The sequence below is a fragment of the Pinus tabuliformis genome, chromosome 8 (genome assembly GCF_031772625.1).
Source record: "Pinus tabuliformis cultivar Carrire ecotype Pingquan chromosome 8, CPIR1, whole genome shotgun sequence".
NCBI lineage: Eukaryota > Viridiplantae > Streptophyta > Pinopsida > Pinales > Pinaceae > Pinus > Pinus tabuliformis.
In genome coordinates, this window is record NC_142294.1 from 1508777953 (window position 1) to 1508790729 (window position 12777).

Consider the following 12777-nt stretch of genomic DNA (forward strand, 5'->3'; position numbering starts at 1 on the left):
CAGTATTAGAGTTCACTAAGCAAAAAAATTGTTAATTGTAATGAAACACTGATTAACCCCATCTCTCAGTATTTCCAACAATTGTAATTAAGTATTACTGTCTACAGTATTAGAGTTCACTAAGCAATGCAACTGATCCATTTAATTTGACAATGCAGCTTGCATGCAAATAAAGAGAAATCTAGTCATGCAACCTCATAATTCCTAAGCTGAGAATTCATATGTATGGGTTTTAAATTTTAATAGGACCAAAAGCCTATGGGTCAACAGGCTTAACAGTAGAAGCACATCCATATGAGACATTCACGTATCCAAAAGATTAGCAGCTTTTCATTTATTAATTATTTTATAAAGGGGCAAACTGGGATGGACATAAACTTATGAACAATTGCACCCTTATGGTATGTTTTCTTTGGGAATTCAAAAACATGGACATTTTGGGAAGAGAATAAAAACACTAAAAGAAACCCTCTGTGGCAACTGTAACACCAAACAGGAGGAGTAGATTGCTCGTAATTTTGATTCATTACATGTGCAAGGTACCAAACAGGAGGAGTAGATTGCTCGTAATTTTGATTCATTACATGTGCAAGGTACTATAGCCAGTAAGCATCGCCAAGTATAATGATTTTCAAGAAACTGGTGAAGGAGCTTTCATATCTTTAAAGCATCTGCTCCAATCATTTGAAAAAATTAAGCCCAAGTTTGGTCAGGAGACTGGATGTATTAGAATTGAAAGGACTGGATTCTCAGCCTTGAATTCCATACTCGGAAAAAAATATGGAACGGCCATGACTAGCTCAGTGCAGGATGTTGTAATTGTGTTAAGCGCTTCACAAGTTGCCTCAGTGAAGGAGAAGCCGAAAGTATATCTACAGGACACATTATAGCAAGGTGAAGTGATTTTGAGATCTTCACGAGGCGCTGTGTCCCGTAAGCCAGGGGTGAAAACCTCATGTTCCCTACCTTCGTTAACAAGCATGCATGCCCAAGCAATGATGATGCATCTATTCCCATAGCAAGAAAACGATGGATCCAAAGACTTCTTGCCAGAGGTGGCAAGTAATTCCAAAAGCGCCACTCCATTACCATAAACATCTCTGCCTTAGCAGACGCACCACATGTCACAGCATGTTCTTAAGTAACATACGCAAGGGCCAAAAATGCTAGTTATATCTGTTGTTGCATTAGTTTCAGAACCTCCAAGAGCATGTATACACAAGTTTATTGTCACTTCAAGCTTTCTCAAAATCAATTCTGAGCCTCGTATATTTACAGTATTTGACAGATTTAATAGACTCCAAGGTTGGAAATCATTGCCGCAATAGTATTAACTTTAATCCCTTGCTGCCATTTTATTCCACTTTCCCCACCTGACCATAGATATAGCTTGCCCTACAGTATGAATTTTGTGCACATTTAATAAAGAACGAAGCTTTGTTTCAGTCTCACGGTAATCTTAAGTAAGAATATGTTCAGACAGATCATTTCTTGTTATGAAGATTATACAATGAATTGTAAACTGTTTCCCATGCCTGTGCAGAATCCATCTGGTGCACAACTTGGGATGCATGTCGCAACTTTTCAAGGCCACGTCCTAATCGGGCTATTGTAGGCATTGCATGAGCAGATTCAACAGCACATTCTATCCCATCCCCGAAAGCTAAAGCCCTGTACAAGCCAGAATGCTGCCACCAAAGCTTACCCAAGGAGTACCTCCAGTTGCCTTTCCATGTCTTTTACGCATGATACCATAAAAGGCTGTTCTCATAGCTGACAAGCTCGACCGTTCAGCAGCTGCTATAACACTGTGAGTTGCAGCTCGGAGCTTTTCTGCTGCAGCTGCTGTCTTCGCAGTAGCAGGAACATGAACTCCATAACCAAAGCCTATTTTCCCAGGAATAATTCCCTTAGAAGCTGGAGCTAGAAGTTTAGCAGGAGTGAAAACTTTTCCTAAGGCAACAGCTGCAGTTCTCTTTGTTTGCAGTAGGCCAAATTTCACAATAGTAGGAACTTTAAAGGTGACCATCTTCGCTATAGTTGAAACAGGAACAATTTTTGAAAATGAGGTTACACCCACAACAGTTGCTGCTCCTGCACCGACTGCTACTACAGGTTTTCCTCCAAGCACATTTCTTCTCTTTGGATCTTCCCCTTCAGAAGCATCGTCAAAAGTATCAGATATAAAAAAATTGTCAGCTAAGTCGGCCACGTCTCGGGGCAAAGAAGTATTCCAATAACTTCTAATTCCAGCGAAGCTACTGGCGTCGACAATTGCAACTACTGTTCCAAAATCTTTAGCCTGTCTTTTCAGGGCTTGGGCAAACAGAGCATGGCACTTGTCTTCATAAGGAAGCTCATAGAAGTCTGCATCTTTCGGGAGCTTTTGCTCTTGCTTAAGAGGACTACGTGCCTTAGAATTCAGAGCAACTCTGAGTCCCTCAACAGCAATCCGAAACTTGTTAACATGAGATAACACTTCGCAATCCACCTCTTTGCCTTTCTCCACCTCAAGAAGCATCTTCCGAACACAAACTAATGCCCTTTCTAGGGCAGGAAGATTGTTAAACATATCATGCAAATCTACAAGTAAGGAATAGAAAGAATGTGCAAACGCAGGAATTTGATCCACATCACGGAAGTCACAACCTGCAGAAGAAGAGGCAGAACTTGCAGTGGAAGCACAATTTGATCCGGAATCCAGTGCCAATAAATTTTGCGATGTGAAAGCCGATGAGGCTAAAGCCTTTAGGGCAGAAGAGTGAAGTGGACTGGCCAAGATATGCCTCTGTGAGCCCATGGGAACACTTGAAGCCATGTCACCTGGTGATGGTGTCATTTTTCCCAAAAGGCCACTGCCCTGAGCTATCTCTGCTAAGGGTTTTATGGCACTTTTATTTGGTACATCCTGCTTGGAATCATGTTCACTATTGGTGCCTAATTCACCACCTTGACCGTCTCTATGTGGAGTTTCAAGAATAAAGAACAGGGAATGATTTTCTTGAGCAGCTTGTTTTGCAGCCAAAACATGACCATAAAATCCTGTTCCAAAAATTGTGCGTAAAATTTGTGAGCCAGCATAGAGTCGGTCCCAGTATAAAAATGATTATGTGAGTTTGAATTAAGAACTGAAATGCTGTGGGTTGGGCTGAAGACTTGCCACCACGACATTCCATTGCCCTCGGTGACTGGAAGGAAAAATAGCAGAGTTATGTTTATTAAAAGGTGAAAATTTCAGAAACAAGATAGTTATACTACATTAAATCAAGAGAAATGGAAGACTAATTTTTCCTTATGAGCATAGCATAAACCATAGACAAAGTGCCTTTCAACTGTGATAATTTAAAGGATGAAATCCTATTTAAGTATATTCAATAATCAAGAAACAAAACTCAGAATCTATACAGAAGCATAATAGAATAAACCCGTTATGGGCAGTTTCAGTTCCAAATAAACTCAGCCTGTATAGCTTAAGGCCAATGGGGCTCCCTCAATGTTAACGGTTATCAATATACATTTGGTTAATATCAGGCCATTGCCGCAAATTAAAATTCTTGTAGATAGAACTTCTTCAGACATGTTAACAAGTAATCACACCTGGGGCTTTCCTTGTTTTGTATTTCATTTCAAGCTTCCTTGTTTTGTATTTCAAGCTTCCTAGGGCGATCAAGCTTCCTTGTTTTGTATTTCATTTCAATCCATTTGTCTTTAACATAAGCGATGGTGTATCCACTCTCTGTGGTAATTGTTGAAATCAGATCTTAGCCAAGATGGCCATTTTAAAAAACGTATAGATACCCCTGGGCCCTCACACTGGGCCAAAGCACAGATGCTAGCTATCCTTATTTGTGTACCAAGGGAGATTTGGTATAAAATTTCTATTTTACCTAGATGAGTCAATCTTAATTTAGACCTATATTGATTGCTAATGGATTATATAATTCATTTTCATGAAAAGAGGTATAGCTGAAAGAAAATGGCCATCAAAATATTTAGTCCCATACCGTTCTTTGTGGATCAACATTTGCAAGGTGAAGAGCCTGCTTCATGGCCTCTTTTGAGGGCTTACAAATTATGGGTGCCTTCCGGGTTGTAGAGTTATGAGTGGGCATATCCAAGTCGTTATTGCTTTCAGTAATTTCTGAAGGAGGGTTAAGTGTCTCAAAGCATATTATGCCTTCAAAGTAATCATCCAACCCTAGCTTGTTAAGGACCTTTAACATGAACTTTTTCATTGTTTGTAAATATCTGTTTTACACAACAAAGTTACAAAAGGTTGAGAAGTATGTTTATATATTTCCAAATAAAACTACGACTTCATCATGTGTTATCATCATATAAAGAATTTGAAGGGATGCATATGATCTTACAATTTTCAAAAATAAACACATATAAATGTTATTCCACGAATTCCCTAAACTCGAGTACGCCCAGAATAGGTTTTGATTTTGCTTCTGATTGGTTCTGAAGAGTATGGTCTACTCAACATCCAGAGGTATAAGTATTTGTCAAGAGTTAAAGCCTAACTCCTTACTGTAAATCATCAGCAGAGTTAAAACTCAGCTTCTTACACACCATTATCAACCATTTATCACAGCAGATAATTCAAAATGGTATGGTTTTCTTGGTATATAGTGATAATTTCACCTACATTCCCAAATAACACAAGTGATAACTAATATTATTCATATTTCCAAAAAATAAATCTTTCTGATTTCTGAAGTATGATGTATGGATGTTTATGCTATGAGAAGGGCGATCAAGCTTCATACTGTAAAGAAAAATGGATGTTGTATGGTATGCCACAAGCCAGAAATGGCTGAAGTATGTGTTTCTAAAATTTCAAAAATAAACACATATAAATGTTATTCCACGAATTCCCTAAACTCGAGTACGCCCAGAATAGGTTTTGATTTTGCTTCTGATTTGTTAATATGAGTTAAGAGTTTATTTTTCTAAATACGTAAGTCACCCCAGATCCAGAAGCATAAGTATTTGTTAAAAGTATTTTTTTTTATGATCTGAAGAGTATGGTCTACTCAAAATCCAGAGGTATAAGTATTTGTCAAGAGCCAAGAACAAGAATTGAAATTGCCTTAAAACAGTTGCCAAGAACAAGAATTGAAATTGCCTTAAAATCGTATGAAAACAGAACAAAATTGTTTCGCTTAGCAAATAAAAATTGATTGATTCCATTGAAAGAAAAAAGAATGACCTGAAGCGTTTCTTTAAAATGGAACTTTACAATTCTTCATGCTTTGTCCAAAGGAATCAGATTCCAAAATGTGTAAAAATCCTGTCAGGGCACAGCTTCTGAGATGTATACTTAACCCGCTCTCCAGCGACATTTTTTTCCATGAAATCGTTCCGATAAACTCAACATTTTGACCAACAAATTTTCCAGTCAAAAGTTGCCAATTTCCCAACCACGCTTGCACTTGCAATTAAGTTTATGACTTAAATTGATCCTCGTCCAACTAACCAAGAAGAAAGTCATAAGAGAGACGGATCACGCGGGTGATCAAAGGGACAACTCATGGCGGAAATGCATACCCCAAAACCAACAATTAAAAAGATGACGACGACCACCTAATATTCCAATGAAATATTATTCGGATTACTTTGGCACAAAAGCAATCTCCGTGGAAGTGCGCGTATCGACAGAAACAAACCTAAATGAGAAGAAACCCTAACAACACAATTTCAGGCCCTAGATAACAGAAATCCTCCCAAAAAAGAAGAATTCGAGCCCAGGATCGTCGAGACCGGGAATCTAAGAGAAGATCTATGGCCTAAATTATCGAAATTCGACAAAGACCGTTCAAAATTACGGTCGGCGACAATAAAATACTTGATTTCTAATCAACCCAGCCGATTAATCCTTCATAAGATGGCAAATTCCAGGGCTTTCGGCCCATTTACAGATAAATCAAAATCCACACTACATTTTCGGAACTATTCAAAGAAAAAACATGAGACCTTGAAGCTTTACCTTTCTGTGATTATCGTTGAGCTCCTTCGTGACGGAGGCCGTTTGACACCATTTTCAGCGCAGAATGTGGAAGAATATATTATTTACACAATAAACCGGAGTAACAGAGGAAGAAATATCGGTATGTGGAATGGCGATTGGCACTCCGCGCTCTTCATTACCCCGACCGTCTCAGTGACATTTTTGATCGACGGTTCTGGTGTTTGTAATCGTCTAACATTTCATCGTACAGCGTCAGAGGAGGACACCTAGGCAAAATGGGGGATCGATCTCAGAGGGAAACGCCTTACGGCGTAATTAATCCGCTCATTAAGGAAAGGATGTGACAAGTTGATACATCAAGATAATTACGCAATTCCCCTTCAGTAAATTCACACTCATATTTTCTTGATGGTCTGCCATTTGTTATTCTCTATTTACATGATAAAAATTGAAATTATCAAGTTTATTTAATAAATAAAAAAATCTTTGTTATCAATGGAGAAGGGTTGTTGTCAAAAGGTTGCTCGTTTCGACATAGCTTTATGCAATTTTGTATCAGCACCAATAGCCTTATGCAATTTTGTATGAGTACCAATGAATTGCCAACAATAATAAAAAAAATTATGTTTTTGGAGATGCTTATCTTCAAACCTTGCCAAAGAGAGAGAGCTTCAGCTTGGTTATTCCAGGGTTTCCAAGTCCCCATATGTACCTTGTTTCATATTTCTCTTCGAGGTTACATATTACCCTTTCTCCCAAACCAATAAATTATTTTAATTGATGTGGTTTTCTTGGAAGAATAGGGATGAGTTAGTTTACATTATCAAAAATAATAACTGATTATAATTATTTTTACCCAATGAGTTATGATAAGTTTTATCACATTCTTTAAAAAAATTTATTAAATTACTTTTAAAATATAAATTAAAGTAGTTGTTGTGGGATATTGGTTTTGTTATAATTGTTATTAATTAAAATTTATATTTTAATTTTATAAAAATATTTCAAATTGTTTTTAATGTGTTAAGAGTTTATATTTTTTAGAAGAAGTAGATAAGTTAACCTTTTAAGAGTGAAATTATATTTTTGTTGTTGTAAATTATTAGTAAATTATTTTAATTGATATGGTTTTCTTGAACAGTATCAAAGTAATATGAAATGTGTGAAAATTGAGATCCAAGGTTCAAATTCCCTTGGTTATGACCCAGTTTATAGAGAGGAGACAAGCTGAAGACCCCAGAGATTTGCCAATAGTTACGTGTCAAGCAAGCTATTGAGTTCCTCTGGGATTAAAAACACTCATGAGTGAATTTACATTACTAAGAGCAATAATAAATAACAATTATTTTTACCCCGTAACTAATGAGTTATGATAAGTTTAAATATATAGTAATTAAGTGTATTATTAAAGTACTCCTTAATGTTAAATTTATTGGTTCAAAACTTGTGATTAATCTCATCTATCTAATAAAAGAAAATAATTATTATTAATATGTTTTTCTTTTATTATTAATATATTTAATTCGATATTAAATTGATAACTAATAATTAAAATGTTTAATATTCATTAATTAAATAAATCTCATATTTTTATTTTAAATAGAAATTATTTCTTTACTATTTATATAAATATTCCTTATTGCAATTTTCCGTAGTTTTCAAATTTTGGAAAATTAGCTTTTGGAATTTTAGACATTTCAAGCCCAAAACCAAAACCAAAACCCAAACCCAAACCCAAACCCAAACCCACCATCATGAGTAAAACTATGGGAGGAAGAAAGATAATAAATATAGATAGTTGAAAAAAAAACCAACAAGTGGTAAAATATAAACCCTAAAAACTAAAAAAAAATCTAATTAATTATATTTTGGTATTAACTAATCATAAAATATAAGTAATATATTAATTAATTAATTATTGTAAAACTAATTAAATAATAGCTTACCAATACTCACTATCTTGCTATAATCATATAATGATGTAAGAATTAGTAATATAATATAGATAATATTAAATTTAATAATATGATATAATAAAGGAAAAGAAAGAATTATTAATAATTTATATATGAGTAATTATATTAATAGAACATTATATAATATATTTTATATTAGTAAATTAATTAAATAAATAATTTTCTTGGATAGATGGTGACGGGGTGTTTTGTTAAGGCACTCCTTAATGTGAAGTTATTGGTTCAATTCCCTGGCCAATCAAGTTGATATATTGGATATGATGAAGATGTAGTCCCACCAAGCTTTAAAATATATATATATATATATATATATAGAGAGAGAGAGAGAGAGAGAGAGAGAGAGAGAGAGAATAAATACAGATCTAACATGAGCTAAGAGAGATCCAATTTCTTCAGGTGCAAATATTTTTATGAGCTAACATTATTTAAATGTTTTGTATAGTTATTTATTTTTTTATTTTTTAGATTTTTAGATTTTATTTTTTTTTTGTCAACATGAGCAAAATTTCAACTTTGATCATGGGCCAACATGTTTACACATCATATTGGGTTAGATTTCATTATGATTAAATATAGCTAATAAAAATTATGATTAATATAGTTATTATATTTTTTTCCAAAATGAAATTATAACATTTATACATTTTTTAATCTTTAGTCTCATAAAATTTCTCAATATACCAAAAAATAAAAATACTAAAGAATTGTCCCCCACGATGGGTGCATGAATGGTGGCATGACGCATTGTTGAAGTCTCCAGAACATGGCTACATGTGGCAGGGAAGGTTTGTGGTTAAATTGCAAGGGTATGAACCTCGAGCATTGCCAACAATATCAATGGTATATTCACAATTAGACAATTTTTATGAGAAATTGGTTGAACTCGGCAGCAATTCAGACTACTACTCTACCATCTTGTGGGGCATTGCCATCCAGGAGCAGTGTTGGTCCAGTTGACATGGGCAATAGGCAGAGTGTCTGGTGAGGAGGTCTAGTAATGGCACTCAAGTGGATGAAAGGGCAGCATCAATCCATGTATGCTCATATGGGCACTAGAGCCAAGAAATGTTGGAGGAGTGAGAAGTGGGTTCTCAATGTCAAAGTCGTCCAACGCCTCATGGGTGGTAGGACTTCTCAACGTAATCATAGCAGAGCATCGGTCTCTGCAACTCTTGGCTAAGTGTATGGTGTAGCGAGGCTCCAGAGCCTAACTGTCACGCCCCTACACTGGCGGTAATATTCCAACCGCACTATAGCGAGGTGCGGCACCACCGAACAATTTCTTTTCACCAATACTTATGTTCATGGACTACGCCTAACATTCGTATTTAGTTTTATTTTCATTACTAAGTATTATATTTGTTCTTTATACAGATGAAAACCCATACATATTCATCATCAATAATAATTAACATATACAATTGCACAACAGTATAAAGGGAGGGGAAACTCCCTTCAATATGAGTATGCCCGAATCAATATATATAATTTCCACTTTTACAAAGTATAAGTTAAAACTTGGAAACCCCAAGTTTACACTTAACCAGATTTTCAACTTCGTTGTGTCATTTTCCCAACTTGGGTACGCCTCATCGTAACCGTGTCGCCTCACCCGGGCGCCCTCCACACGAGTCACACCTCCGTTTCACCAAACCGACACTCCTTCGTTTCGTTGTGCATGGCGCGCCCTACCTGGGTCGCCCGTCTGCATGTTCACCGTGTCAACCGTTTCGTCGTGCACGACTGCCCACCACACACGTTCACCCAACGTTCACCCATTCAACTCGTCAGCAGTGCACCCATCATGCAGCCTTGCCCAACTCGCCGAACCGTCCACATGAACACCTTCACCGAACGCCTTCATTTCCACCGTTCCACTCGTCGGCAAGTGCACCCGCCGTGCAGCCTTTCCTGACTCGCCTTTGTTTTGTCTTGAACATTGTTCCGTCATGTCGAGCTACCTGTCGTGCGGGTTCATGACCTACGACTACCGCAGTCACGCCTACCTCGCACTTCGCTGCAACTCCCCAACTCGCACTTCGCTTGAATGCTCGTTATGTTCGTTGATCGAATGATGTCTTGTCCATCCACCGCACCGCCTATTCATATGGTTTGATGGCGAGTCGTGCCACCTGGCCGACCTATGTTTCACTGCCCGACCGACTCTCCACTTATGTTATGTGTTCAGTCGGCCCGCCCAACTCGTGGGTGGATGCACCCCTCCATCACACTTTGGTTCAAGTCAACCAGCAGGTCGAGCCCAGCTCACCCGCTATAAGTCCGCGACCATACTTTCACTCGCCCACACTTCGCACACATGTGTCTCGCCCGTTTCTGACCGCAGCTCGCCTGTTTCGCTTCGCTCATTCACTCGGTCGGTGTGCCAGCCCGTTGCATAGACCGCAAGGCCTTACATCCTCCCCCACTTGAAATCATTGTCGTCCTCAACAATATCTCACCCTAGTAACCATCTGCCACCAAGATAACAACCCATCCTTGATCCATGGTATCAACCAATCCATGCACTACAAACATCCTTGCAACATATGAAAAACAACCGTCTCCACCATGTGTCGTCCCATCATGAACTGTCGTCAAGATACTCCAACATAATGTTGACACATCTCTGCACACTGTCGACCCCCATGACTCGAACTAGTCGGGTGATCAGTCCAACTATCATGCTCAAATCATAAGAATGCACATCCTTATGCCTACACCAGTCTTTTCTCAGACTCTGCCACATCCTAGACTCACCAAGAATCTCCCCATGCTCAGGTCCATGGAAACTCCATCCCATCTGCAACATGTCATGATGATAATGCCAATCCATTCCTGCATCATCTATCTGTCATACCTGCTCAACCTGTTTAAAGGACTCACGGCCATCAGCAGCTAACAATGAGCCACATCTTCTAAGTCATCTAAGAGGATGTGGAGGGAGTAGAGCCGCAAGGCTCTCCCTCACTAATCAGCTCAATCCACCTATTTGGATCTTCTATCTCCATCCTTTGTAGATATGCAACCCAATCCTCCCCCTGGACATTCGGTCTCACATAAACATTGTCGTCATCGTCATCCTCAACATCCTCCAGCCTCCTAGACAAATCCAAGATACTATCGGATGGTGTCCTGATAACCTGTGACTGTTCCGTAAGCTTTGCCTCAGTAGTAGACAACCGCTTACACACCTCATTCATCTGCTTCTCGTCCTCCATCTGCATCACTGCCAACTTACACTCAGGTCTTGTCACACCAATGGTTGGAACACCAATGGGTACATCTTCCCTTCCATCGTAAATGTACAGCTTCTTCAAATGTGGAACAATCATCGCATCATATTGTTTCAAGAATTCCATTCCCAGCACAGCTTCATAGTCATCAATCTGCACTATAGTGAAGTCGACTTTCCCAGTCCACTCACCTAGTGTTGTGTCCACTCTTTCAGCTACACCAATCACGGAATCAGGAGGAGAATTCACTGTCTTCATTTGTGCCTTCACTGGTACAAACTTCAGCCCAATCCTTCTCGCAACATCCTCACTCATGAAGTTGTGAGTAGCCCCACTATCCACCATAGTGAGTACATCCACACTCCCAATCTTCATCTGAACATACTCCAAGTTGTTCCTTTCTGGATCTCTTCAAGAGACCGCTTCTGTAGCAGCTGCAGCTCCAAGTATCTGCATCACTCCCACAGAAGTTCCTTCTTTCTTCGCATTAGATTGTGCCACCGCAGCCACTTTTGATCTGGAAGGACAATTCTTCACCGTACGTGGTTCCGCACATATCCAACACTTCAATGGTTTCTTCGTCTTCGACTTATCATCTGATTTTGAAGCATCATCTTTCTTCTCTTTCGGCTTATCAAACTTCTTCTTTTTCTCATCAGAAGTTTCGTCATAATGCTCCACCAAATGATCCACAACAGCAAAAGCCTCCTCAAGTGTCTTAATCTTCTGCCTCTTCACTTCATTGCGTGCCCAAGGTTTTAGCCCAATGATAAAGTTGAACACGTTTTCCCTCTCTGCCATGTCTGGAAGTTCTAGAACTACACTTGCAAAGTCCTACTGATATGTTTGCAGACTTCCCGTTTGCTTAATGTACTTAATCTTCATCCTTGCTTCCCATGTTTCATCCTGAGGACTAAAGTGGGTCTGAAAAGCTTTCTTCATGTCATCCCACGCAGTTATGTCATCAACACTACCACTGGTAATTTGATCCATCCTTCTTCGCCACCACATCTTAGCATCCTTCGTTAGGAATTGAGTAGCCACTTTCACTTTAGTCTCCTCATTTGGTAAACCCAAGCGTTCCAAGTATTGCTCCATATCCCATAGAAAGTTACCAAGAGTCTTCGCACTTCTTGTACCATCATAAGATTCTGGTTCCTTGACTTTCACATGAGGCACTCCTCCACCTGAGTTATGTCTCACGGCCTTCTTCAACACCGCTATCTCATCCTTTGCTTCATTAAGAGATTTCTGCAAGTTCAAGATTTCTGCCAAACCTTGGTCTCTTGCCTTCCCAATCTCCTTGACTTCCTCTTCAAGTTGTGTATACTTAAAGTCAGTATACTCATATCGGGTCCGGAGTTCATCGAAATCCTCTCTCATCTTCGCATTGCCTTCTTGATCTTTAAGGATCCCAACCACTCTTGAAGTCCAGAAAGAATCCAATTCTTCCATCCTATCCAATATCCTGTTTATGAAAGCCTCAGTTACATTGTGGATAGATTCACCCACAACATGAGATTCACCCGCCATCTCTGCCATCAACTTCCTCTTTTGTGATCTAGTATAGACCATACACCAGATTCCCTACAAC

The 12777-nt window shown here is 38.6% G+C and overlaps 1 protein-coding gene across 1 annotated transcript; it reads right to left on the reverse strand.

Annotated features, from left to right (window-relative positions):
* Positions 1–1663: 1663 nt before the first annotated feature.
* Positions 1664–9901, reverse strand: LOC149241604 (uncharacterized). Its single transcript, XM_089370594.1, has 3 exons — positions 9781–9901; positions 9643–9693; positions 1664–3042 (listed from the first exon to the last, which is right to left on the reverse strand). The coding sequence occupies exons 1-3, from the start codon at positions 9899–9901 to the stop codon at positions 1664–1666; spliced, it is 1551 nt and encodes a 516-aa protein (XP_089226720.1).
* Positions 9902–12777: the final 2876 nt, after the last annotated feature.

Bases quoted from the DNA above. Each gene is read 5' to 3' on its own strand.
- LOC149241604 (XM_089370594.1), bottom strand. From the start codon at position 9,901: ATGACGGAACAATGTTCAAGACAAAACAAAGGCGAGTCAGGAAAGGCT. The intron at 9,694-9,780 runs GTTCGGCGAGTT...TGTGGTGGGCAG, and splicing joins TGAAGGTGTTCATGTGGACG to TCGTGCACGACGAAACGGTT. The intron at 3,043-9,642 runs GTAGGGCGCGCC...TTTTTGGAACAG, and splicing joins CATGCAGACGGGCGACCCAG to GATTTTATGGTCATGTTTTG.